Genomic DNA, 26,746 nt, shown 5'->3' with positions numbered 1-26,746 from the left:
GAAGAGAGAGCGATGGGGTGAAATTAGGGGTGTCTCTTTCCTCTGGCGAGAGATTGGAGGGGGAGAGGGGAAGGAGGAGGAGAGCACAGCGGTGACAGTGACAGAGAAAGTCCTCTCCTGCTAGTCTGGAAAAGGAGGCAGGAGCAAACCAGAGACTTGATCCTCTCTCTCTCTCTCTCTCTCTTTCTCTCTGTCGCTGTGTTTCTTTCATTGTGTCTGTGTAGAAAAGATGAGGTCTCGGCGAGGAATGTGTGAGTCAGGAGGAGGAGGAATGGAAGGGGTTGATGAGGAAGAGGGAAGGATATCCTGCAGCCATTCTCCATGGGTTAATCACAGGAAATAGACCAGGCTACACCAGACACATCTACGCAACCACAGTTACCACATCCCAAACCACCGGCCGACTGACTAACTTCCTAGGTTGATGTCTGGGCCAAACCAAATTGTGCCAGATTTTAATTGGATCTCAAAGCTATGATCACGGTTTAGGTGCTGAAGCAAGTCACTTAGCACCAGTGTGAATAGATCGTGAGATTGCTTTTGTTCCTCTGAGCCAAGACGGCCCCACAAATCTGCATTTCTGAAACGCTGCCAGTATCACCCCCACCTTTGTTCGAAGCACAGGTTGTAGTTAAGATCGCAATTAACAATTATTGTCTTTATTAATTAATCCGACAGTTACTTTCTTGATTAATCTGGTAATTATTTTGTCTAAAAGAAAAAAAAATGTCAGAAAATTGTTAATTATAATCTTCCAGTGCCCGAGGTGACATATTCAGCTAGCTGTCCTAATTCAGCTAACAGTCTAAAATCCAAAGATATTTAATTCACTGTCACTTTGAAGAGAGAAAATTAGAAAAATCAGACTAATTGATTAGTCGATTAGTTGTTTCAGCGGCAATTGTTTTCAAAGAGGCTCATGTAGATATTTCCGGAAGGAAACTAAACCTTGAGAAATTCATAGCAATTTATGAGAAGACACTTTTCACGACCCGAACTGGAAACAGGCGATTGACATAATATGGTTACACATCCCACCTCGCTGGTCAGATCTGCTCCCATTTGTCTTATTTTGAAAGAGAAGAGCCCAGAAAAAAGAGAGAGGAAAAATGGGAGTCAGATTCTCCTACTTGTTTCTGGCTATAAAACAAGGCAGTTTATCTCAATGAATTGTCAGTGTTAGTTTATGAAAGTAACCAACTGTAGTTTTAAGGGAATTAAATTGCTCTCACACAGTGTTTAAGACTCTGACCACAGCTTCCTTCAGTCTGTTTTTTCTTCTATAGCTAATTTAGTACATGTTTACTTACATTCTTTGACCACATTAAGTTTCCAATAACGGGCCCATATGCAAACATCCAGAATTGGGCATTACAACATGCAGTGTAAATATTATTGTAGTTCACCTTGTTTTGGAGTGCGTTACATCAGCCGTGAACACAAACCAGCTGCTTGTTGTTGTTTTGTGTCCACGCTGCCCTGTAATCCAGACTCGTGCTTGTGACTGGACATGAGCGTGTTTCTAAAAATTAGCTTATGGTGGTTCACTTGTTTTGTTTTGTTTTTTTAATGTTACAGCAGAGCTAAACTCCAGTTAGACATGCCAGCCGTCGCACCATAAAGGCCGTCTGGAAATCACACATACACACACACAATAAACTAAACACTTCGCACAGACCTACAAAGTCTTGGTCAGTTTGAGCGCTGCTTTCTTGAGTCCACAAGATGATGTGGCAGAGAAGGCAATCTGCCACTCTCACTGTGGGCGGCCTGTGTGTGTGTGTGTGTGTGTGTGTGTGTGTGTGTGTGTGTGTGTGTGTGTGCGCGCAATGGTCCTGACACTAGCCTATACTTTACTGCTCACTCTGTCTGCATGTCACATAAGTTTTCCCGCTCATTACCATCCCCTGGCATTCATATATTATCCTAACCAACAGTCTTCCTCCTCAGATGTTTTTATCTGCACCAGCATCCATTTGTGGCAGCCTACACACTCTGAGATCATTTACATATTTCTGTGTGTGTGTGTGTGTGGCATTTTGTTCATAATGATTTTTTGTTTTGCAGTATTATGTGCCAAGAACCTCGCAAAGAAAGACTTCTTTCGTAAGTACCTCTACTCTGCTTATTTTCATGTGCATGAATTGTGACAGTATGGTGAGCGTGATGAAATGCTGTGTTTCTGTAAGGATCTGTTTGTTTGCCATGAACAGCAACACTGTAAGATAGTTTGCATTGGTCATGCTGTGTTGTGTTGTGCCGTGGTCGTACTATGCATTCCCACCGTGCCCTTCACAGCAGGGAAGGTTAACTGTTGACCTGTGATAGCAGCATAATAACAAGTTTAGCCGCCTGCACACACTGCAGCGATCAACCCACAATGAGGTGTTTGTTCATGTTCTCAGAGTTTGTGAATATGCCAGGTTAGGGTTTTTTTTTTTGTTGTTTGTTTTTTTGGAGTTGTTCCATCTAATATTTCACTATCTTCCACCTCTATCTCCATCCCATGATTCAACAGTGCTGTCCAGATGCTGTTAATAACAGTGTCAGGCAAAAAGGATATGTTGTTGTTGGGTGAGAGGACTGCAGAACAGTCCCAGAAAGACACAGAACAGAATCAGATTCAGCTGAATGTCGGCAGTAATGGAGAGCTTTATTGTGGGGAGTGTTACAAGCAGCACTCTGTCATTATCTGTCCATCTCTGTGAGTTAATTTGGTGGATGCAAACAATTAATTTGAGTTATGTTTATGCAGGCCTGCCAGATCCATTTGCCAAAGTTGTGGTGGATGGATCGGGTCAATGCCACTCGACAGACACAGTCAAGAGCACACTGGACCCCAAATGGAATCAGCACTACGACCTGTGAGTGTCTTGCACCGCACTCACAACCAGTCTAATGGTTAATGCTTGTTTTCATTCGTTTAAAGATTTGCCTATTGACGTCTCTCTTTCTCTCTTTCAGCTACATTGGAAAGACAGACTCCATCACCATCAGTATATGGAACCACAAAAAGATCCATAAACGACAGGGGGCCGGATTCCTGGGCTGCATACGACTTCTTTCCAATGCTATCAGCAGGCTAAAAGACACAGGATGTAAGTCTCTCGTTATATGTTTTTTTTTTTTTTTACATACAGCCTCACACACCTTGCAGAAAGTGTTACACCGTTAATGAAGCACATTTGTGTCAAGTGAGAAATAAAACGACAACAAAGAAAAAAGCTTTTGGGTTTTTGATGCGTTTCCTTTCCCCTCTCCTTCCAGACCAGCGTCTAGATCTCTGTAAGCTCAACCCGTCGGACAGCGACGCAGTGCGGGGGCAGATTGTAGGTAAGGCTGGACGCACAGATACACTTATATCCTCTCTCTCTCTCTCTCTCTCTCGCTCGCTCTCTCGGTGTCACTTTTCTCTCACCCTGCTCATGTCCTGCCCTCCCTCTCTGTCACACTGTCATCACTCTGACCTTTACCACCTGCCTGTTTCCAGTGAGCTTGCAGACACGAGACCGCATTGGCAGCGGAGGGCCTGTGGTGGACTGCAGAGGACTGTTGGAAAACGATGGGTGAGTGTGTCACCAGACTTTCATGCTGCCAGTGTCACATAGTGGGAGTCTAGAGAAACAGTCGGTTATTGTCACAGTAGTAATTGTTTGAATATGTTTCAGAGAGTATTGTGGAGTGTTTCTCAAGTTGTGAGTTGGAGATAATGATGCTTCTTGTTTTGGTCTTTGGGAATGTCACATTCAGTGTTTATTTTTGAAGTTTTTAAAAACAAATTTCAGCCTCAAATTTAGTAAATTTCTAAATGCTTTATTTTCCTGAGGGATGGAAACCCCATTCTTCCTAAAGATGGTTCCACATTTAGCCAGAAAATTTCTGACTGGGAGTTTTCACACTCATGAGCTCAGTCAGTGACGACTTGTGTCCTGTCTGGAAGCACTTTGCATTTGTTATGTTTGTGAATAAATGTATTCAGGTCCAGGTTTTATCCGTCTGTATAATGTAATGTAATACAGGACGAACGATGTTAAGTGATTAAATTCTTCTGACGACGTCATTCTGAGATCTCATGTGAAGTGGGACTGAGACCCGTTTCGGATGTTTGTTCGTTCTGTATCCGTTCAGTCATAATCATCATTTGTTTGTTTTTGTTTGTATGAGTTCCAAATAAAAAGCAGTTGGCCTATCATGTGATTCCAGTAAAACAGAGAAAACAAGACTTCAGTGAAGTGTGTGTGTGTGTGTGTGTCTCTCTGTGTGTGTGTGTGTGTGTGTGTGTGTGTGTAGGCCCGTGTTCGAGGGATGTTTCAGTGAAGAGCCGCTGCCGTACTCCGACTCCACTGGTGCGGCAGGGGGCGGGAACTGCCGGCTTGACTCGCCCAGTCAGGAGAGCCGTCTTCAAACCCAGCGAATCAGAGGGCAGGACTCCAGAGGCCATGGCCACACCCCTCAGAACAGACCTCACGGGCACCAACCGCCTGACCTACCAGAGGGATACGGTCCGTCAAACACCAAATGTTGCTTTTACTCTTAATATTTATTTGATCCTAAATGTCCCCGGGCTAATTCACAGCGTCGTGTAACATCTTTCTTTGTTTTCTTTTTACCAACAGAGCAGCGAACAACAGTGCAGGGCCAGGTGTACTTCCTCCACACACAGACAGGCGTCAGCACCTGGCACGACCCCCGGATACCGCGGTACGATTACACCTCACTTTACTTACATCTACTCCAAGCACAACCTGAAGTGAGATGAACCTTGAATAAACCATGCTGAGAAAGTAGGTCATGGCAGCAGCGGAGGATAATATAACAGCAGGTATACACAGTAGCATCTTTTGTAATGCTGTTATTTAAAGGATTATTCTGTCTTCATGACTGGGGAAACTTCACATTCAAGTCGAGACATGGATTTAGAAAAGTACGAAAATGTCTTTCCTGTCGGCATCTCTTCACGCGCCACTTCACAGAAGAAGAGCGAAAATGCTTCAAGCTGTCCCCTGGTAGTCTTTAGACTGAAAGTCCATGTTGTCCTTATTTTGTTCTGCACTAATTACATCCAACAGATTAAGGGAAATGACTCAGGTTATTTCCTTGGCCCCCCCTGAGACTGGGTCTAGGTCAGTATGGTGGATTTAAGAACACACAGTATGTAGGATTACAAGTGTTGTGGAGAAGTCGTCTCAGTCTGGTTCCTTGTCCCTGCTGCAGGGACCTGGCCAGCGTGAGCTGCGAGGAGCTTGGGCCGTTGCCGGTGGGCTGGGAGGTCCGGAGCACCGTGTCCGGCCGGATCTACTTTGTGGACCACAATAACCGAACCACACAGTTCACAGACCCACGCTTACACACGATTATCAGGTACACACACGCACACACACACACACACACTTGGAAAAAGTCCCATATGGCAGACTCAGGCTTCACCTGTGTGGCAGACATCTCTGACTCAAAAAGTGGATTCAAGACTAATCTGTTGTTAATCTAATCTGTCACTGTTATAATGCTGAACTCAGACTGGATCTGAGCGTGACCTACTAACAGTCATCAGCTCTGTTGATGATGCTGAATCGTGTGATTTACAGAAATGTGGGTTTACAACAGATTTAGCTGCTCGAGGCCGATGCACAGTGTGTAATCCAGTCTGCTCTTTTTTTCCCCCCTTTCTGTCAACTCATCTCTCGCCTGGCGTCCTTCCCTCTCCTCATGTTGCCCCCCCCACCCCTGTCCTCCTACTCCTCTGCTTGTTCCCGTCTCCAGCCAGCAATCCCAAGCAAAGGAATCCTCCCAAGCCCCCCAGATGGATGTGGGGGGTGAGGAGGGGGGAGGCGGAGGGGTGGGCAGCGGCGGAGGCGGAGGAGGAGACGGGGATGTGGCAGCGCGCTACGAGCGAGACCTGGTCCATAAGTTGAAGCTGCTCCGGCACGAGCTGTCGCTGCAGCAGCCGCAGGCGGGACACTGTCGCATCGAGGTCTCCCGGGAGGAGATCTTCGAGGTGGGACACAACGTCTCTCTCTCTCTCTCTCCTCCCTTCTTCCTCATGCCGTCTCTCTCATACCAACACGCAGACAGATCAGACGGTTGTACGAATGCTGTGTGTGTGTGTGTGTGGGTGGGGGGGGTACTGTGAAAGTTTCCATTTATACAGACACATCCACACTCCTCCTGACTCCTACACCAGTCACAACAAACCATTCTTTCAGTGTCTGCTCTCTGTGGACGAACACAAAGGCAGCACTGATTGTGCCTATTAATAAACAGCGGAGCAGAACATCAGTGAGAGAAAGAGCTGTGTTGTGGATCACTTATTGTTTCCTTTGTTTGTGATAATGTGTGTCTGTTGATATATGTATTAATGTGTGTGTGTGCGTGTGTGCGCGTTGTTAAGGAGTCGTATCGGCAGATCATGAAGATGAGGCCCAAAGACCTGAAGAAGCGTCTGATGGTGAAGTTCAGGGGAGAGGAGGGTCTGGACTACGGCGGGGTGGCCAGGTAATGGAGAGTAGTAACTGAAGTGCGCACGTGCATGAGAAAATGAAGTAATGCAAAATAAAACAAAAAAGCTTCCTAAGTAATTTACAGCTTCTTAAGAATAAAACTTTCAGGGTGTTGTGTAAAACCACACTCGTTAGTCAGTGAACTCACCTGGTGCAGACTGCGGTTGGTTTTACGGCTGCCCGGCTCGGCGACGGTCACTCCTCACAGTATTCACCTTCCTGTGTGAAGCTTTAGGTTCAGTAACAGTGACAAGTTATCAAAAGGAAAGTTGAGTGTTCATAATGTGAAATAGGTGATGACATAAATAAATAAATGTCATTTTTCCCACCATTAATCTGTAGTAATAACTGGCAAATATAATATTCTTAAAGAAACATGAGACCACAGATCTGCACTGGTTTCACTCTTGTTTTTCTTGACTCTCTGTGAACATCTTCTGAACATGTGTTAACCCTGTGGTGGTTGTCTATAGGGAGTGGCTGTACCTGCTGTGTCATGAAATGTTGAACCCCTATTACGGCCTGTTCCAGTACTCCACAGACAACATCTACACACTACAGATCAACCCCGACTCCTCCATCAACCCCGTGAGTTCACACAAAGGCGCGCTCGCACACATGAAGCACGTCGCAGCTGAACTGAATAAGAGGATTTCCTCTGACGCTCTCTTGTCTGTCGGCGTCTCTCTTTGTGTTGCTTCCTTTCAGGACCACCTGTCGTATTTCCACTTTGTGGGTCGTGTGATGGGCCTCGCGGTTTTCCACGGTCACTACATCAACGGGAGCTTCACGCTGCCCTTCTACAAACAGCTGTTAGGCAAACCCATCCAGCTCAACGACCTGGAGACCACCGACCCGGAGCTGCACAAGAGCCTCGTCTGGATACTGTGAGAACCGGTCGAATCCCTCAGAGCTTTCTTTTATCATCAATACCTCTCTGTGTCAGTGTTACTCACTCCAACTCTCTTCACGCAGAGAGAACGACATCACTTCAGTCCTCGACCACACGTTCTGCGTGGAGCACAACGCCTTTGGAAAGTTTTTACAGCATGAACTCAAACCTAACGGCCGTAATATCCCCGTCACTGAGGAGAACAAGAAAGAATACGTGAGGTAAAAACAACGAGACGATTATGTTCCAGATACAGAGAGTTTAGGTTTAAGTTTATTACAGTGTATTTATTTGACCTGCATCGTTTGTGTTTGTGTTTTTTCTCAGACTTTATGTGAACTGGAGGTTTATGAGAGGAATTGAAGCCCAGTTTCTGGCTCTGCAGAAGGGATTCAGTGAGCTCATCCCCCAGCACCTCCTCAAACCTTTTGACCATAAAGAACTTGAGGTACGTGTTCTGTCTGAACTGAGAACGTTTGCACATGGTCTATTTTTATTTTTTTTTTCTAGTTTTGGGAACACAAAGAGGAGAACCATAAAAAAACCATCCACCTCAGTGTTATTTCGTTTTGTATTCTTTGTTTTTTTGTGTTTCTGTCGGCTGAATCTGCTCCTCTCCCCCTCGTCCAGTTGATCATCGGCGGACTGGGGAAGATCGACCTTGCAGACTGGAAGACAAACACCCGCCTGAAGCATTGCACAAGTGAAAGCAACGTGGTGCGGTGGTTCTGGCAGGCGGTGGAGGCCTTCAGCGAGGAAAGGAGAGGACGCCTGCTGCAGTTTGTCACAGGCTCCACCAGGGTCCCACTACAGGGTTTCAAGGCGCTGCAGGGTGGGTCATGGACTGGCTCAGACGCCACACACACACACACACACACATGCGCACACACACACACACACACATTTTAATTTGACAGAGTCGTATTTTGTCCATTCAACAATCCAAAGATATTCTGAAGAATGTGGAAACAGCAAATTAAATTTCTGTTGTTCGACTGATTCATTGATGATCAGTTGTTGTAGCTGTAGATTCATTAGCAGATTTCTTGCTGTTAGCGACGTCCACGCAAGACGGTTATCTTTGATCACATGCAGATAATGAATCCTGATTTAATGTGTATGTTGTTCTTCACACTCACATCCTGCACTTTACCTTTAGAAAACTTACATAAAAGTCTGTAAAAAACAATTCAGTTCAAATGTTCGACTGTGTCGGCAAAGGCTCCAAATTAAGAAAATATCACAAGTTTCCTTTGATGGTTTCAGAAACTCGTTTGTGTCCTGTTGTGTTTTGTATAAGATCAGTGGAGAGGCATGTGAGTGTTGTGACAGGTGGTTTCTTGCCCAGCATGAACAAAACGCTGAAACTCTGATGCGAACACACACACAAACACACACACACACACACACACACACACACAGCTGCAGGCCAGTGAAAAGAAATGATTCTACCATTGTCGACTAATCGTTTGCTGAACTTGAGATTTGATGAGAAATGTAATTGTTTAAATACTGAGTCATGCTCTGTGAACCAGAGTAGAGCAGTGATAACTAGAATGTATGTGTGTAAGGCTCTACAGGTTCTGCAGGACCAAGGCTCTTTACCATCCATTTGATAGACGCCAACACAGACAACCTGCCCAAGGCTCACACATGGTGAGGACGCTCAAGAGACAAAAATGTTCCCCTGATATCTACATTTGTGTCAGGCCTCGAAGTCACTGATTGTTCCTCTGTGTGTTCAGTTTCAACAGGATAGACATCCCTCCCTACGAGTCTTACGAGAAACTTTATGAGAAACTGCTGACGGCTGTGGAGGAGACCTGCGGCTTCGCTGTGGAGTGATGAATCCGCAACCAAAAAAAACCAACATACACACAGTCACACTTGTGCTTGCACACCAACTATTTGACATTTTACACATACACACGCCTCGACAGAATATCAAGTATACACAGAGTATACAGAGCAGCCAAGCATCACGAGAACACACACACACACACACACACACGGCCTCTTGCCACCTCTTCACCACCGAACTGTTGGGGGTTAAAGGAGGAAGCACAGCAGGAGGGGAAAGAAAGAAAGAAGAAAAAACAAACAAACAAACAAAACAAAAAAAGAAAAGTATTTTAAAAATTTTTCAGATGTTTTGAAGAAGCATTTTTATCCTTCAGTTTTAACAAGCTATGATGTCATTCTTCAGAATGTCTAACCGCCACAAGACTCAAGACGGTCGTGCTCGAGTGTCCGGACACAATCAGCCAATCGCATATGAGCCTGCGAACAGAGACGTTGAAGTCAGATGTGTGAAGAACAAGGCGGGGACTGATTGTCTTTCTGTCTCACAAGCTGATTGACTGACTAGTATTCATGCTTCATGTTTAACCACTGTCGTGTATCAGAATGTGTGTGTGTGTGTGTGCGCGCATGTCAGAGAGTGAGAGCGGGACATTTTGTGTGTGTGTGTGTGTGTGTGTGTGTGAGAGAGAGAGAGAGAGTGTGTGTGTGTGTCAGGCATGGCACCCAGTTACGCTGTAAAAAATGATCAAATGAGCCTGCTCCTCTGTTTGGTAACTCTTTGTCTCTTCCGTTTGTATCTGCGACCACTCTGATCCACTCTGATATTTTATTATTTATTACTAAGTGATTACCGACCAAGCTGCTATATGCTCTACAAAGAGCCGACACTAATCTCTTCATCACCCCCTCTACCAGAGTTGAAGGGTCAGTTCACTTGCAATTTCAAGTAATCCACAAAGTGGGTTTTATTGAATTTCGTTACATTTTTTTAACATTCATATTATTGCAGTGAAATACTCTTGTCAGTGTATGGAAACTGTTGGTGTGTTGGTGTTTTGAATGCCATGTTACATTTATTGAAGTGAAAGGGATCGACTTTCCCAGGCCTAATTTTAAAATCTAACTCTACTGACGTTACGGAGAGGACCGAGGACACGTCCTGGATATTTTTTTTTTTTTTTTTTTTCAAAATGAGCCACGACGGATGGAAAGAAGGAGTCAGCTTCAGGAATTCTTCGGTTGTATGTGACATGTATAATAAAATCTCAAAAGCCTTTCATACATGTTTCATCATCCATCTCACCAACCTTTTTTTATTTCTCTGTGGCCCTGATGTTTCTCTGCCTGTCTCTTTTTGTCAATAGCCTGAAAGTTAGAAAAAGTAGTCATTCTCCTCAAGACCACCATGAATGAACAAAGTCTCTTTACAGTCATTAATTTTCCATAGAAGTGAATGAAATCAAAAACCTAAATGTTGAGCGAGTAATGTGGAAAACGTCGGGATCTGTTGTAGATTGGAGACTGTTAAGCAGTATCATTTCAATCTGCATTTTCTAGGTTCTGAGTTCACTGTGTAATGGATGCAAGAGTATTGTAACTTACTATGTACTAAACATTTATGAAAAAATACAATGTAAATAAGATTATATTAAAAGAAATTAAATTGAAAATACATGCCTTGTGTTACGTGCATTCTTTTCATCCTTTCTGTGTGTTGGTGGATAGTTGAGTGTGAACTAATGAAATATCCAAATTAATTAACTAGGGCTGCAACTAATAATCATTATCAATGAATCTTTGTTTATTTACTCGATTAATAGTTTTGACCACAAAATATCGAAAATGATTTATTTTTAATGTAAACAATAGGGAAAAAATAACCATCACCATTTCCTAAAACTGAGGGTGAGTTCTTGAAATTGCTTTTGTGCAGCCAACTGTTGTCTAATATTTATTTATTATCACATAAGACAAAAGAAATTTCAAATAATTATCAAAATAGTTAATCAACTAATTGTTGCAGCTCTAGAGTCAATACATATTTGCTCTATATAGCTAAATGATTCTAATAAACATGAATGTATTGATGTTTGATTTACATGGATGGTATATAAGCCTCGTTATGTCTTGATATGCAATAACAATAAAATATCTATCTATCTATCTATAGTGTCTTCATATTTTCAGGGGTTTTGATTGATTTACTTTAAAATCTTATATAGAGCTTTGTCATTTCAAAATACTGGTGATGATTTATCTTTATGATTTTGACATTTTAAATTATAAAATTATATCATACTATATAATTTTCTTTAATTTTTTTTAATGATTCTTTATTTATTTATTAATTTTTTAATTTATGTATGTATTTATTTATGGAACAACTTAGAGGAGCCCTAACTACAATTCCGAAGACACCTTCTCCCTTCAGACTACAGTTCCCAGAAGGCCACAGGCTTACGCAGCGACAGGCACTGTACGCGTGACGTCGCTACTGTTCTTGTTTTGGCAGTTTGTTTCGATATACACGGATTGTCAGTCCACCAAGAAGGCGTTTTGGACTGGTTAATCAACAAGAAGCTGCGGTATTGTACATTTCTGCTTGTGTATTTTTAATACATGGGTCTTAGACTGTGTATGTTTGGTTTGAAGCAGTGTTATGGACAGAAATCGTGACAGAAGTGAGCTAACTAGTTACCCCACAGGCTAGCTAGCCAGCCAAGCTAATTAACATTAGCTTAGCTGGGAGCAGTGGTTTGTTCTGTGTGTGCGCGGAAATGATCGATTGTTGCTCTGACATGTTTTATTTTTCACCACAGCATCTTAAACTTCCAGCTAATGTTACAGTGTTTAGGCTAATGTCAAGACGATGATGAACACAAATTCACATTCACAATTTCAACAGTGCCAGCTTCTCGGAAACGTTAGCGTCTAACGTTACTGTTTCATAAGATGTAAAGGTTTACTCTGATGCCTAGTTTGATTTGATTTAGGGGGACTATGGTTGTGTTAGCTAGTAAAGCTAATAAAGAGAGTGTTCCAAAATATCCTGTGGGGTTAGGTTGGCCAACACATCAAATCAACTTTCAGCTAGCTAGCTAATGTTATTGTTAAAGTGACACAAATCCCTTTCCCTCACCCTCCTCCACAAGCTTTACATTTCTGCTTTAGCTCAATGCTTCCTTTTTGTTAAGTTCTCCTTTGCTGACATGGCAGTTAAACACTGAGGAGTCGCTGTGCTATGTGTGTGAGATCATATTAATAATGGTAGTAGGGTGGAGTCTAACCCTCCAGAGCTTGATAAATGCTATGACTTTATACAAGGTTTTAGTGAAACATTTGTTTGAATTCCAGGGGATTACCAGGATTTTGATATAGTGTGTGTGTGTGTGTGTGTGTGTGTGTGTGTGTGTGTGTGTGTGTGTGTGTGTGGAGTAGATGGTACTGATTGAGCAGTGACTGAGTGTGTGGGCAGGTATAGGGAGCTGGCAAGTGTAGTTTCACAATGGCAGATGGAGGCAGTGACGACGATGTAATTCACCTGGCAAGTTTCAACGTCCACCGCAGCCAAGGTGAGGCACACCTTCATATCCTCTCTTACATGGATGTATCCAGCTCAGTCTGTAATCACTGTCCATCCTTCAGTTTAAATATCAACAGCGATGTACTGTAGGTAGTCTTGAGGTTGTGACTGGCACTAGAATAGGCACTAGTAGTTTTATTTAGCGGCACGACATCTTTCACCATGATGCACATGCCACTGTAGTTTTTAGATGAGGCTGACTCGCTTTTCTTGTCACATTTGCCCCAGAAATGTTCAAAGACTCCCTAACCCTGGCTCTTGGTGTGTGTATATATCAGTTCTGACAGTTTCAAGGTTGTAGTTTCTAATGTCAAACACTGTTGCTGTTTGACATGCAACGTTAGGGATGCAAAGAAATATAACAGAAATATTATCGTCAATGTCGTGCTTTTGTTTTACATCACAGACATAGAGATAAATATGTTACAATAATGTGATGTTATCCTAAATGACATATTTGTCTAGTTATGCTTAAAAAAAGCTCCATAGTTTCTAGTCAATGAGAAGTGAAACTCAACTCTAAAACATTTTTAATAAACCTCTCAGCATTTTCTATAAACCTCAGGTTAGCTTCAATGTGTTGTAGTGTATTGTTGTCCATGGAAACCTAGTCAACTTTACATTGCAACATCTCTTATTTCAAATTGTATATGTAAAATGTCACAATCACCATTTAAGCTTTAAGAATTTATCTCAAGAGACATTGGCACTGGCATTGACATATGAAATATCACCTTTAATCATGTGGATAAGTAAAATGCCCGTCACTCACAATTACCTTATATCACAAAATTCATTGACATCACACACAGTGGTTTGTTGAGAGGACCAAAGTGACAGTCTGACAACTGAAAATAAACAGACATTTTTGATGAATGTACTGGAAAAAAGAATTGAGAAATATCTGTGACTGATAGAACCATTTGTTGTAAACTGAACATGTTGTAGCTTGTGCATGACAAATAATGATTTTAGCACTTTTGGATTGCTTTATTGATGCAACCAGAAATGCAACAATACATTATACAGTATTTGCAATGTTTATTTGGAGTAGGTCCAAAATCCAAAACACAGTTGATTCAAATTGCAAAATGTGTAGTTTCTGTACCACCCCACTGCTCTGTGGTCTTGTTTTTGACTTATCGCATACATACACACAGTAAGGCCTGAGATTTTTATAACACAATTGCCCTTTGTTTCTGCCCCTTTACCAAGACACTGGCCTCAGCTCTGGAGCCGGTCCCTGGAACTGTCTGTTGTTTCTAAATCTCCGGGATGGGTCAAATGTAGAGGACGGGTTTCCTCACTGGGATTAATCTTCTATAATAATAATAATAATAATAATAATAATAATAATAATAATAATAATAATGTAATAATCTTCGATAATAATAATCTTTATTGTCCACAAATGTGGAAATTTGCTTTTGGCTCCACATGCTGGTTAAAAACACCTCATTGTGACCCACAAACAATAAATACAATAATAACAAAGATAAACACGAATACCTCCACCATGGTTTTCTTCTTAATTTTTTTTTTCTCTTTCGCACACTTCGTCCCTCGACGACATGAATATCCACAGATGACATATATTTATAATAATACTCTTCTCACTTCTCCATTCACATGCACTGTTCTGAAACTGCTGATGTGAACTGCGTCATGTGCCTGTGTAGGGTCCCGTGCCCGTCAGAGGGAGCTCATCACCATCTCTGATGACTCGGACGAGGAGCCGGTGACTCTGGTACCTGGCAGTCCTGTTTTAGTCCCAGATGATGCAGATGATGACGACATCAGCATTCTGGAGGTGACTGATAAACACTGTTATTTAAATCACCAGAAAAGTGTAAACGTGTGTTTTTTAACTTGTTTTTTATACTGTTATACTGTACAGAAATTGATTTCAATAACATGAGCTGCAGACGTTACAACAGAAGTAGCATCTTTGTTTCCATTCATTGCCTCCTGTGTTCTCCTGCAGCCCCTGACTCCTGCACGCAGACACGTGATTCGGCCAGCAGCAAAATGGAGTGGGGCCTCGCACAACCTAATCCAAGTTGTAAGTCACAGTAGTGCAACGTCTGGGTTTCCCACAGGCGACCCCAGTTCTGCCCCCTCTACCTCCAGAGATGCCAACGCTAACTCGTCCACAATAAGGCCAGCCATACGAACACAGACACCAGTGCAGTCTAGCACTTTTGGACACACACAGCCACAACCTGGCTCTTCTTCATACACACTGTCTCAGCCAAAAGTTAACACAATACCACAGCAACAGGACGGCACATCAGCACATACAAACGTGGAGCTCCATGCAGTTTCCTCTGTCCAAACCCCGTCTACCTCCACTAATGCCAAGGCTAACACCATCTCATCCAGAGCACCTATACGAGTATGTATTCAGCCTCAGCCCAGCACATCTGGACTCGCGCAGCCACAAGCTGGCTCTTCAGCACAAACACCGGTGGAGGCCCAGGCGAGTACCTCTGCCAGTGCCACACATAATTCTTGTGCAGCTTCAGTTACTGCATCCAGTTCTTCTACAAAGACTCAAGAGCAGGCGAGTACAAGTACTCATTCACAAGACAATCCTCAGGCTAGTACTTCATCTGCACAGTCACAGTCTCACACACGGACACAGCCTCAGCCCGGTACATCAACACAGACTGCAACCGTACAGCCCCACCTCGTCCAGGTGAACGAGGTGAAGCTAGTTGTTCTTCCACAACAGCCCAGCATCCACGCCTCTGCGCTAATCACCCAGCCCCAGCTGCAGCTCAGGACGCAGAACCTGCTGCAGCCTGTGCCGCTCAATCGAATGCAAGGCAACCTCATTCAGATTGAGCCACAACCCCTGGCCCAGGCCCCGGCCCAGCCTCCAGTCCAGGCAGCACAAGCCCCTCAGGTGATACCGGTGATCCCCCCTGCAGTGCTAATAGCTGCAGCCCCAGAGAGACTAGGACCCCCAGAGGCAGGTCACCGGATCATCCTGGGGAGCCAGGCGCCTGGGGACGCTGTTCCCAATCCTCCACCGCAAGCTGGTGCCAGTGTGGGTCCACCAGCCCGCGGCCTCAACATCAGGGTGCCCAATGTGAACTCTAACCCTGCTGTTCCCCCAGCGCCCGCAGCCCCTGTCCCTCCAAATGGAGGAGAGGTTCGTCTCATTATGGCCCCAAACCCAGAACGGGTCAATCCAGCCCCTGGTCTGGTTGCGGTCCCTCCGGCACCTGAGGACATTCCACGAATAGAGGATGCGAGGCCCGGACCGTCTGCACCGCGAGAGAGAGCAGAGCAGCATCCCCACATCAGACCCCTCATCACTGTTGTTGTAAGTACCACATACAGGAAGCATGTACTGGACTGTACACTTCAACAGAGACTCACACAAGTCAGTTGATATCAAGTTAAATATCTTTAATTGTGGAGTAACTGTGTCTCTCACCCTCTTCTGTCTCTGTCCCTTGAACTCTGTGTGTGTTCTCCACAGCTGGATCTATTCCCAGATGTCCAGGAAACCTATGTAGCAGAACTGATCCAAAAGAATAATGTGAAAGACTTGAATGTGTAAGAAACACCTTCCCCTTTTTCTCCAGTGACTCATTTAGGGCTAGGATAAGTAATTCAGCTGCTCCGGATATTCAGTGAATACCTGGTGAATTATCCAACACCTGTCTAGTTTGGGGAAATAGAACTGCTTCTGTTACTTGATTGACTTTATGTCCTGTATATCTCTTAACTGCTCTCATTGGTACTCATTGTTTTTGTTTTTGAATGACCTTAAATGAAAATAGGATTTTGCAAGTTATTAGATTTGACCTGACTGTTGCTTTATTGTTGGTAAGATTCTTATAATTCACGAATCATTTTCTACCTTTTTAAGCAAACGATACTTAAAATTCAGCACATTATGCTTCATTTCTTCTATGAAAGGTGCCAAACAAATAAAGTTTATTATTATTATTATCATTATTATTATTATTGTTATTAAAATGCAGTGATTTCACCTGCTAAAATGTGGAAATGTTCTATTTTTCCGACTCCCCTGATAGTAAACAGAATCTTTTTGAGTTTTGGACCTTAGGTCAAACAAAACAAGTCTTTTAAATATGTAAAATTTTTTTAATCAACCAACATTTAATTATTCAGCTTTTATGAAATATCTGTCAGTTTATAGACAAAAAGATGAATAAATCATTTGAGAACTTCACTGGCAGACTAATTAATAAATGAAGATAATCATTAGTTCTGGTCCTAGTTGAAAGAAATCATTTGTTTAGCGTCAGATGGAGTTGTTGAGTTGTTTGCAGTTTGAACTTCAGGCGACGGTTTAGCATATGACGGGTTTTCCAGATTTGCAGCTGCATCCTTTGTTTTTTTTTATGTGGTTTTGGAGTTGTTGTTTTGTACCTTTAATTTATTCAGGTAATTAATTGTCAAACTTAAATTATTTATCTATTGCAGCTTAGACGTCTCTTGTCTGTCAGAAGTTCCTGGTGTTTAGAGGCTGAATCATTTTTTGTCACCAATAGCAGAGAAATGAACCAGCTGTGCATTTCATTGAAACAGATGCTGTAGAGAAGAGTATTCTTGACTTCGTTTGTGTAGGTTGACAGATAATGAAAGACTGTGGGTGGATATACCTGCAAATATTTTTTGAAGTGAAACCTTTTGTAAAAATTCCAGGGGATTCCCAGCACTTAAATATTTTGTGTGTGTGTGTGTGTGTGTGTGTGTGTGTGTCTATGCAAGCCCGTTTACCTGCATCTCCCCTCTGTGTTTCCAGTATCTGTAACCTGCTGTTGGAGAACCCAGAGTATCCAAGGAGAGAGGCTGCAGCAGCTGCAGCAGCTCCCACCAGCATCCTGCTGGAGTCTGGAGACACCCAGACAGAGGTGCGTTCCTTCATCAGACCCACAGGAGCACGAAACCTGTCAAAGTGCTACTGATAACAACAAAATGCAGTTCTTCTGGGAAACGGAAGTGTTTAGTTTAGATGCTAAACTGTGGTTCAGTGTAAGGTTTGACATCCTCGCCTGCACAATCAGCAGTTACATTATTGAAAATAATGAAGGAGAGCCTGGTCCTCATTATGTTATTATGTCAAACGAGCTTCGCAGACAGATATTTTCTAATGGAGCTTTTCTTGGTATCAGTCACCAGATTATGACTCTGTACTTGCGTTGAACAGCGGTGCAGTTTGTTGAGGAACGGGCTTGAACTGTAAACAGATGATAAACATACGGAGAGGAAGACTATGTCATGTAGGTGGAACAGAAAGGAGACAGTGAGTGTAAAGTTACACACACACACACACACACACACACACACTGTATGAAAGCGAACAGTAAGAAACAAAAATCCCACCTCAGGCTCTCCGACTTGTTTATACAAAACAGCAGAGAGTGCAGAAACAGACCGTCCTTACAGCCTGATTATTCAGCTGCTCCCCCGCCCACTCCACAGTCAGGAAAAAGCCTCATGTCAAAATCAGAGTGGGACAACGTCCTTCTGATGACAGCTCTGTGTGTGTTTCTGAATCAGATACCTGCAGGTCTGGGTGTCTGTGTTTATGCCTCTGTGATGTGTCTTTTCAGGTGACCGAGGACCTGTTCGACTACACCAAGCTGGGCACGGTGGGACCAGAGGCTGTGATGCAGGCTGCCGACTTGCTCATGGCAGATTTCAGGATGCTCAGCTGTCAGGACATCAAATGGGCCCTCAATGCTCTGAAGGGACACTATGCAATCACACGCAAGGTACCTGTGGTCTCGTACTGCGATGAAATGCAGCTACAATTCTCCCCTTTCTCTGCCTTCTTGCTCTCTTTTCCAGCTGCTTCTTCGACAACCCCTCACTGTCTTTCTCCCCCCCCCCCCCCGCTCTCCCAGGCCTTATGTGAAGCTCTGAAGAAGTGGCAAGATTCAGGCGACCCCTCAGGAAAGAGACGACGGAGCAGAGCCTCCTCTGAGCGCTGCTACGTTGATTTCCATTTTGAGCATGGTGAGCAAACGTTCTCGCTTTTCTCTCACTCCGTGCACACTGCTGCACACACATCGCCCACCTGCAGGTGCATTACATCGTACAAATACATGCTAATGCATTTAATACTTCAAATCAGGTTAGAAAACATTTTAAACACGTCAGAGCTGCAGCACTGGTGCATCAGGGGAAGCCATTTTGTTCAGTGTTGTTTTAGTTTACTTTAAACCTGCGTTTAATTTGCCCCGGGTCTTTGACCAAGCTGTTGCTGCAGTTCAAATTATGAACGTAGGATTGAATGTGATGCGGCTCTCACTCGCTCTGTCACCAGGTTCAACAAAGCTGGACAAGAGGATGTATTTCTTGGAGAATGACCGTCGCTACTGCAGGACGTACAGCAACCTGGAAGCTTCTGTGCAGAAGGAGCTGTCGTTCTATCAGCAGAAAGCCAAGGAATGGGCAGAGGTACACACACACACACACACACACACACACACACACACACACACACACACACACACACTAGTTATTCATGACATTTCTCTGTCACTCACAGTTACACAGCGACAGACATTCTGCAGCTTCATAATCTATTTCTTTGATTTTGTTGTTGTGAGTTGATCCACCAGCATTACAGTGTTTTTCTTTCCACCATCATAATTCATAGACTGTTTGTATACTTGAGGCTTGATTTCATTTTATTGCCAATACAAACTTGCCCTGGTAGTTTCATGGTGTGGGAAACATTCGACACAGCATGTTAATAAAACCTCCGTATAGCATTAATGTAAAAGATAAACTTAATATTAAAATACACAAAATGAGCTGAAAAGAAAATCCTCTCAGAGAGCATTAGCTCAAAGAGGGGAGCTCATCCCTCACAACATTCAGAGCCAGTTTATAAACTGAGGAGAGCGACTGGAACAGCCGTTAATGTTAGATTCACTTTAACTGTTTTCTCATTCGTTTCAGCTGTAAAATATAATCCACAAAAAAAAAATCTGCTTTAAAAAGCTAAATTAAAGATTGTATAAACGCTGCTCTGCCAGGTCTGTGATCATCTCTTTAGTTTCTTCAATGTAAATCTCATGATCACTGCAAGATCAGACCTTCCTCCTGTATGCTAATTCACCTGATAATGTTCCTCACCTGCTGTCGTATCATCAGCTCTTTCTTTTCACTGTGTTTTTAATATGGGTCCGTCTGAGTGTCCTGTGAGCAGTAGCAGCTGATCTAATGAAAGGAATGGATTAGTTTGCCTCTTCAATGTAGATGTCGCAGTGAGGCTTTCTTCCTGTCAGAGGAGATGATTGATAAAACACTCTGTGTATTTGACAGTCTCTCTCTCTCTCTCTCTCTCTCTCTCCCTGCAGCATGAGGACTTCCTCCTGGCTCTGCAGGTCAATGAGGATGAATATAAGAAGGTAGGAAGCGCTCCACACACACACACACCTCGTCCAAACTGATACGACCTCCACGGTGGTTCAGACTGTAGGTTCATGTTCATGCTGAGAAAACTTGCATCCTAGTTTCCTCATTCGGTCAAACTGTTTTCTATAAATGGCTTCTCAGTTGAACTCGCTCGTGGTGTAAAGTGACATGATACGTTCAACTCAAAACACGACACGACTTGTTCTTGATGAAAGAAAATTTACAGTGTATTACCAAATGCTAAAAACATAGAGGCTGTTGGTGTGTTGTGTTTTCTAGTCAGTTACCTGGTTGAATTTACTGTGTATATAAGATAACTTATGAGGGCTCCACTAAATAAAACCTATAATAAATAGCTCCTGTAGTTATGCTGAGTAGTAAGTCGAAGGGCTGAATGTAATTGTTAATTTCACTCACTTTAGTACCACGAGGCGCTCGCCTGAACACTGCAGAAAGGTGTGAACACGAGAGAGCGACATTAAAACATGACTGTTGATCGTTCTCTCTCCAGGACGGTCAGCTGATCGAGTGCGGCTGCTGCTACGGGGAGTTTGCGTTTGAGAAGATGACGCAGTGTTCGGACGGTCACCTGTTCTGTAAAGAGTGCCTGGTCAAATACGCTCAGGAGGCAGTGTTTGGCTCCGGGAAGGTACACACACACACACACTCACACACACACTCACACACACACACACATACACACACACACACACACAGAGTTAGAAATACAACACTAAACATTCAACAATAAAAAATGAATGATTAAAAAAAACTTTTAAAAGAAGTTTAAAGGTTTTACAACATTGTGGGGGAGAAAAGTGACAATGATGTTCAGTAAAAATGAGTCTAAAATAATTAATTTAATTGATAAAAAACAGGATGATGACGTAATATAATAATAGATTTAAAACAACGATGTGATAAATACTTATTTTGTTGTTAAAAATTCAAATATTGAGTCATATCATCAAATCGTATGTTAAACCTGATTTCCTGCTTTTATAAACACTTTATATTAATATCATTTTCCAAAGTTGTTATTTTTCCTATTACATTAATGAATGTGATTTACTGCCTTGAAACTTGCAGTGGACGTAGAGTCAGTGGACCTGTCAGTACAGGCCCGACTGCACGTCTCTGCAGGATGATTTTCATACTGCAGTGAAACGAGAGGAATCACATTCATCAGTGTGTAACACTGCGTCATGAAACCAGGCCAGCGGTAGTATAAAGTACACAAAATTTGTAATAAAACATGCAATAAAAACCAGACTTTAAATGCATGACAGATCCTGCACGTAGCCATGTAAAATACACAGTTGTCAGTTTTATAAACGCCGGTTTAATTTAATGTAATCCAATAAAACAGTCACGTAATAAATCCTCTCTCTCTGCTCCTGCTGTATTTCAAGGCAGCGTTAGATGAGATTACATTACATTAGAAGCATTTCTGGTTATTTGTGTGTGTGTTAATGTGTGTGTGTGTGTGTGTGTGTGTGTGTGTGTGTGTGTGTGTGTGTGTGTGTTCCTGTTGCAGTCGGAGCTGAGCTGCATGGAGGGGGGCTGCCCGTGCTCCTACCCGGTGTGTGAGCTGGAGAAGGTCCTACCAGAAAACATACTGTGTAAATATTACGAGCGGCAGGCGGAGGAGGCGGTCGCTGCCACCTGTGCCGATGAGCTCGTGCGGTAAGTGATGGACGAGTGCGTCGGTGTTCGCACCTTCGTTTGCTGTTTTCTGTGTGATTTAGCTCCGTTTTAAAAGTTTGAGTGGTTTTTAAATATTCTCAATATTATTCAGCAGATAAGTCGATGATGGAAATGATCCTTTGCAAACTCTTAGTCTGACTCAAACCTCTTGGAGCAGCAGCAGTACAATCTGAACTTACAAAATGGATGCAGGTTAATTCACGGTGTGACGGGGGTCGTCCGCTCCATCAGGGACCAGATATAAAGGCTCTTTGTTTTTTCTCACAGTGGGATCTTTCTGTCTGTGTGTTTTTTTCCGTGTCTCATGTGCAGCTGCATCATTCATTTCCTCTCACCTTCACTCCCTAACCCTCCTTCCTCTCCGGACCATTGCAGGTGTCCGTTTTGCAACTTCCCGGCCTTGTTGGACAAAGACATGTCTCTGTTTAGCTGTCCCAACCCGCGGTGCCGCAAGGTCAGTCCAACTCTCTTTGTCTGTAGTTTATTAAACAGCTTGTTGGTTCTGGGAAGCTGCTGCTCTCTTCCCTCTGCAGGTCGTCACTTTAAAGGAACATGTTCACAGTCAAATGCAGCTTGACTCTGAGGCTCTGACGTAATCACATGTGGCTGATTGTCAGACTTAAGTTACAGAGATCGGGTTGTGATTTATTGAGGGGGACATCATGAATAATTCAGTCCGTCGCGACAGTAGAACGTAAAAAGCTCCGCGTGCAGCGTCCACTTCAGCATCAATCACCTCAGTGCCGCCCGGACGAGAGACGGAGATCAGAATAAGCCAGAGAGGAAAGATTGATGAACAGTTTTTGATGATGAAACGGTTCCATCTGGCGAGGTCGCCACCCCTGTCTCCTGCGCTGTTTATCTCTGGGCCACCTCCCTCTGTCTGAGGAATGCAGGGGGAGGCGTTGCTTTGTGTCTGCCAGTGCGATCACATGGATTCCAGTTGAAAATCTCATTTTTCAGAACCACTCACACACACACACACAAACATAAACACACATAAACACACTCCTACAGTCTTTTTCTCACACACAAACCACACAAACACATCTCTCCCTTCCTTCTCCTGATGTGTCTTTGTCTCTTTCTTCTTTTTTTTTTTTGTTTCTGTTCTTGTGTCTCACACTCAGTCCTGCCACACCACAATCTCTGTATGACTCAACACACACACACACACACACACACACACACACACACACACACAAAGGCATGCACTCCCACTATCTCTACATTCCCGGAACAAGGGAGACAGATGAGTTTATAATAAATGAGTGTGTATAAACACTCTGTCCACTCCCCTCACGGCGGCGAGGTGAAGCTCTCCTGCAGCTGTGGACTGAGGTAGACAGACAGGTTCATCACTGCAGCTCATCCAGTAAACACAGTCATTTATTAAGCAAAAATGTGATGATTTTTAAGCTTTTCTCTGTTTTATAAGATTGTAAAGTGAATATTTTTAGATGTAGTCATGGGTTCTGGTAAATGATCGACTTTCTTCGTTATTTTCTGACATTTTGTCGATTTAAACAACTGATCAGTTCATAATAATCAACAGGAGTCGCGTGCACTTGCACACTTGACAACATTTATACCAACCACAGATCTTCCTCAGCAAGTCGCTGCTCACTGACAGAGACCTGTAGTCGCTCAAAATGCTGCGAACAGAATCAAGGAGAGCTCTGTTTTAAATAGTCGGCACATTAGACAAACATGCAGTGATGTGTGTCTGTAGTTGTAGTATTACATCACATTTCCACTAAAACCTGTGTTTCAGTTTCTGTGTGAGGGCTCCAGTTGTAAAAATAAAGTACTTAATGATAGTTCAGGAACTAGAGGGGTGGGGTTTGCAGGGTTTGCAGGGTTTGCAGGGTTTGCCTTGTACTTTCTGGTCAGACACAGACGCCTCAGAAACTCCTGCTTTATCAGTTTAGTTTATTAACATTAGAAAACAGAGGTACGTTTTGTTGTCGGCTTCCTAACCAGTTCAAAACAAAGCGAGAGTATTAGATGAATCAAGACGACTTGTCCTAAGTTTGACGTGGATTTCTATACTATACCAACTGGTGTGATGAAGCCCCAGCTCCATGATGAAACTGGTTTTAATGGACAACCACAACCTCAGCCTGTTCAGCCTGCAGCTCTTGTTCAGTGTATTTTAAGCTGGTTGGTACATTTAGAAAGAGCCTGTGTTTCTGCTGTGCTGATTCTGACTGTGCTCGGCCTCCATTAGTTCCTCTAACTTGTAGCGGGTTCTCTGTTAACATCTGTTGTCTCAGTAACATCTGTATTTAGGCTGCACATTGTCATTTCAGTCAGTGTTTGGAAAGCGTAGCGCCCTGGATACGAGCAGACAAAAACCTCTGAGTCTGACGTTATATAAAAAGCAAAAAAAGCTCCGTCCATCTTTTCTGCTGCAGTTCTGTCCATCGGCCTGTAGGTGGAGCCAGAGGTTCACCGTGGGGCGACCTGCAGCGTGATCTCACATCTGCACTCCATTACATCCTCATACACACCCAAAGATCTGGGGAAAAAAAAAAAAAAAGTTAGACACGCTCCAGATATCTTTTCCTTTTTGTGAATATTAGCCGTCTGCAGCGCGGCGACCAGCAGCTGCAGATGTAGGTCAGCTGCTAGAGGCCAGTGTGTCGCTGTTTAAAATGGAGTCTCCTCTGAGTTAGACAGGGAGCGGGAGTCGTGAACAGTAACAGTTTGCTCTTTTCATGTGTGAGAGAATCAAGACGTGAGACTGTGGCTGCTCTGGTGTCGTCGTCCCCCCCCCCCGTCACAAACAGCTAGATCATTATGAGACGGACGAGGTTTTAATGTGTGTGTTGTTTTTGTTTGTTTTGTTTTTTTTACTCTATTTGTTTTTGGGACTCCTGGTTCCCATCAGCACCAGCGTGGCTGAAGACAGTTGTTGTGCAGCCGGCCCCTCGTCCCCTCTCAGTCTACGAGCAGGGAGGGGCTTCATTATGTAACTGACACACTTCCGTGAGCCCACCCGTCTCCTTCCACATCGCGGCCTCATTGGTCGGCCGCGCTTCCCACTCCCCTCGCACTGGTTTCTTACTGGTCGGTCACACTTCCTCCTCCGTTTCAAAGGTGGTTCAGATCAAGTGTGACCCAGATTCTCCTCCCTCTCTCTTCCTTTCTCCTGCTCCTCTCCCCTGGCTCTGTCTGACCTGCGCACACACTCATGCACACACACACACACACACACACACACACACACACACACACACACACACACAAGCAGATGCTAATGTATTCCACATGTGGCTATGAGGACATTTGGACAGGCTTGTTCCTGCCCTGGTTATGATTACTTCATGAAATCGGAGGAATGTAATATGTAGGCCACTGCAAGGCCGTCACTGTGCAAACCAGTGAAACTGCAGCAGAGTGTTTGTGTGTCTCTAAGTGTCGTCACATCTTCTCTGTATCTCATCAGTTCTCCCATAGAAGCCTCTTCTATCAGTGTCATGGTGGTGCACATCTCTCCTCTTCCTTCCTGCCCTGTGATCTGAACTCATGATTAGATTGCAGTTAAAGCTATCTCCCCACAAAAAAACACACACATACTCGATGCAAGTCCCCCCCCCCCCCCCCCCCCCCCCAATCAGAAGCTCTGCAGGCAGCCTGCACTGCCATATAAGGGCTGCTGCAGCCTGCAGCACAGGAGAAGAGATAGAAGAAGAGAAAGATCCAGAGGAGGAGAGGTGAGGTATGAATGAAGGAAGGAGATTCTGGGTGGGGGAGAGGAGGATGAGGAGGAAGAGGAAGGAAGGTGGGGCTCAAGAGGAAGGTGTGCGGTGAATAGAGATGGAGGACAAGTTGGAACAAGGCGAACAGGATGGGAGGAGCAGTGAAAGGAGAGAGTGAAGTCGCTAAACGTGCACTTTTTCTCCAGGTTCAAGGTTGCTCACATTGCTGCTGTCATTTGCACATAAAGTGGTGATTGTGTGTGTGTGTGTGTGTGTGTGTGTGTGTGTGTGTGTGTGTGTCTGTGTGACCTTTGTCAGTGAGACACCTGCGGGGGCGGGGAAGACACGCCTCACACAGGGTTTGACTGTGACATCAGCGGCTGTATTTTTAGCCGCGCTATAAGAGCTCAGGTGTGTTCCTGCTTCTCAACAGTTTGTCAAACAGGTCACACTCACACACACACACACACACACACACACTCACTCAGACTCTCGTTCTCATGCTGTCCCGCTTCCTGGTCTCTAGGTTACCACTAGGGGGTGATCTGTCACCGCTCTGCCTCCCGCCCTCCTCCCCTTCTCACTCCCTGCCTCCTCTGTCTTTGTGTGATCTGGCTTTTCCTGACACTTGAATCTTCTACACCCCCCCCCCCCTTTTATTTAACTGAAATCATACACCAGTGAGAGTTTTCTCATTAGTCTCACACACTCCCAACTCTCTTTGATTATGCTTCATGCTTTTCTCTGTTTTATAAGATTGTATGAAACACCATTAAAAAAAAAAAAAAAAAACCATAACGCCGTTTCAGCTGTTTCACGTTTGATGTGCCTCAGGAAACGGGTTCTTCTTCCCCTCCTCGCTCGGAGCCACTGAACCGGCTCCAGCGTTTGTCTCTAAAAGTCCTTGCGTGCCTTTTCCAGAGTCCTCGCAGTGTTACGATCTCAAAACCGCAACGAATGCCAGTGAAAACTCTGGCTTCTCCAACCCAGCTCCCCACCCTCTGGCTGACCTTGCACACCCACAGCTGTCTCAGTGAAAACACTGAGCAACAAGCCTAAAAGATAAAACTCTCACACACAGTGATTTTAAGGAGGTCACTGGATATAAAGGGTGGGTTTCTGTCTGAGGCCGGGGGGGGGGGGGGGG

The 26,746-nt window shown here is 43.9% G+C and overlaps 2 protein-coding genes across 3 annotated transcripts in view; both read left to right on the top strand.

The window, feature by feature from the left end:
* The window catches only part of smurf1 (SMAD specific E3 ubiquitin protein ligase 1), a 14,808-nt gene extending 3,944 nt beyond the window's left edge, over positions 1–10,864 (top strand). The window contains exons 2-18 of one of the 2 annotated variants that reach the window (XM_023395804.2): positions 2,068–2,106; positions 2,756–2,864; positions 2,965–3,098; positions 3,268–3,333; positions 3,491–3,566; positions 4,291–4,502; positions 4,617–4,701; positions 5,215–5,361; positions 5,761–5,995; positions 6,389–6,492; positions 6,971–7,085; positions 7,206–7,384; positions 7,473–7,610; positions 7,717–7,837; positions 8,020–8,221; positions 8,970–9,045; positions 9,135–10,864. In XM_023395804.2, the coding sequence (XP_023251572.1) occupies positions 2,068–2,106; positions 2,756–2,864; positions 2,965–3,098; positions 3,268–3,333; positions 3,491–3,566; positions 4,291–4,502; positions 4,617–4,701; positions 5,215–5,361; positions 5,761–5,995; positions 6,389–6,492; positions 6,971–7,085; positions 7,206–7,384; positions 7,473–7,610; positions 7,717–7,837; positions 8,020–8,221; positions 8,970–9,045; positions 9,135–9,234 (2,138 nt within the window). In that variant the 3' untranslated portion in view covers positions 9,235–10,864. Of the gene's footprint in view, positions 1–2,067; positions 2,107–2,755; positions 2,865–2,964; positions 3,099–3,267; positions 3,334–3,490; positions 3,567–4,290; positions 4,503–4,616; positions 4,702–5,214; positions 5,362–5,760; positions 5,996–6,388; positions 6,493–6,970; positions 7,086–7,205; positions 7,385–7,472; positions 7,611–7,716; positions 7,838–8,019; positions 8,222–8,960; positions 9,046–9,134 lie in introns of both variants that reach the window. The other variant, XM_023395803.2, reaches the window with a different exon arrangement.
* An 814-nt stretch (positions 10,865–11,678) lies between these two features.
* Positions 11,679–26,746, top strand: part of rnf216 (ring finger protein 216) — a 20,163-nt gene continuing 5,095 nt past the window's right edge. The window contains exons 1-13 of the mRNA XM_023395843.2: positions 11,679–11,777; positions 12,631–12,764; positions 14,455–14,585; positions 14,760–16,106; positions 16,266–16,342; positions 17,562–17,670; positions 18,373–18,534; positions 18,667–18,778; positions 19,089–19,222; positions 20,131–20,181; positions 20,700–20,837; positions 21,726–21,874; positions 22,271–22,349. Coding sequence (XP_023251611.1) covers positions 12,698–12,764; positions 14,455–14,585; positions 14,760–16,106; positions 16,266–16,342; positions 17,562–17,670; positions 18,373–18,534; positions 18,667–18,778; positions 19,089–19,222; positions 20,131–20,181; positions 20,700–20,837; positions 21,726–21,874; positions 22,271–22,349 — 2,556 coding nt within the window. The 5' untranslated portion in view covers positions 11,679–11,777; positions 12,631–12,697. The remainder of the gene's footprint in view (positions 11,778–12,630; positions 12,765–14,454; positions 14,586–14,759; positions 16,107–16,265; positions 16,343–17,561; positions 17,671–18,372; positions 18,535–18,666; positions 18,779–19,088; positions 19,223–20,130; positions 20,182–20,699; positions 20,838–21,725; positions 21,875–22,270; positions 22,350–26,746) is intronic.

This window comes from Seriola lalandi, unplaced genomic scaffold, assembly GCF_002814215.2.
Source record: "Seriola lalandi dorsalis isolate HSWRI2012SDOR001 ecotype SW California unplaced genomic scaffold, Sedor1 jcf7180002054969, whole genome shotgun sequence".
Lineage (NCBI taxonomy): Eukaryota > Metazoa > Chordata > Actinopteri > Carangiformes > Carangidae > Seriola > Seriola lalandi.
Note: the sequence above shows the minus strand (reverse complement) of the source record. Positions and strands in the feature narration are given on the sequence as shown.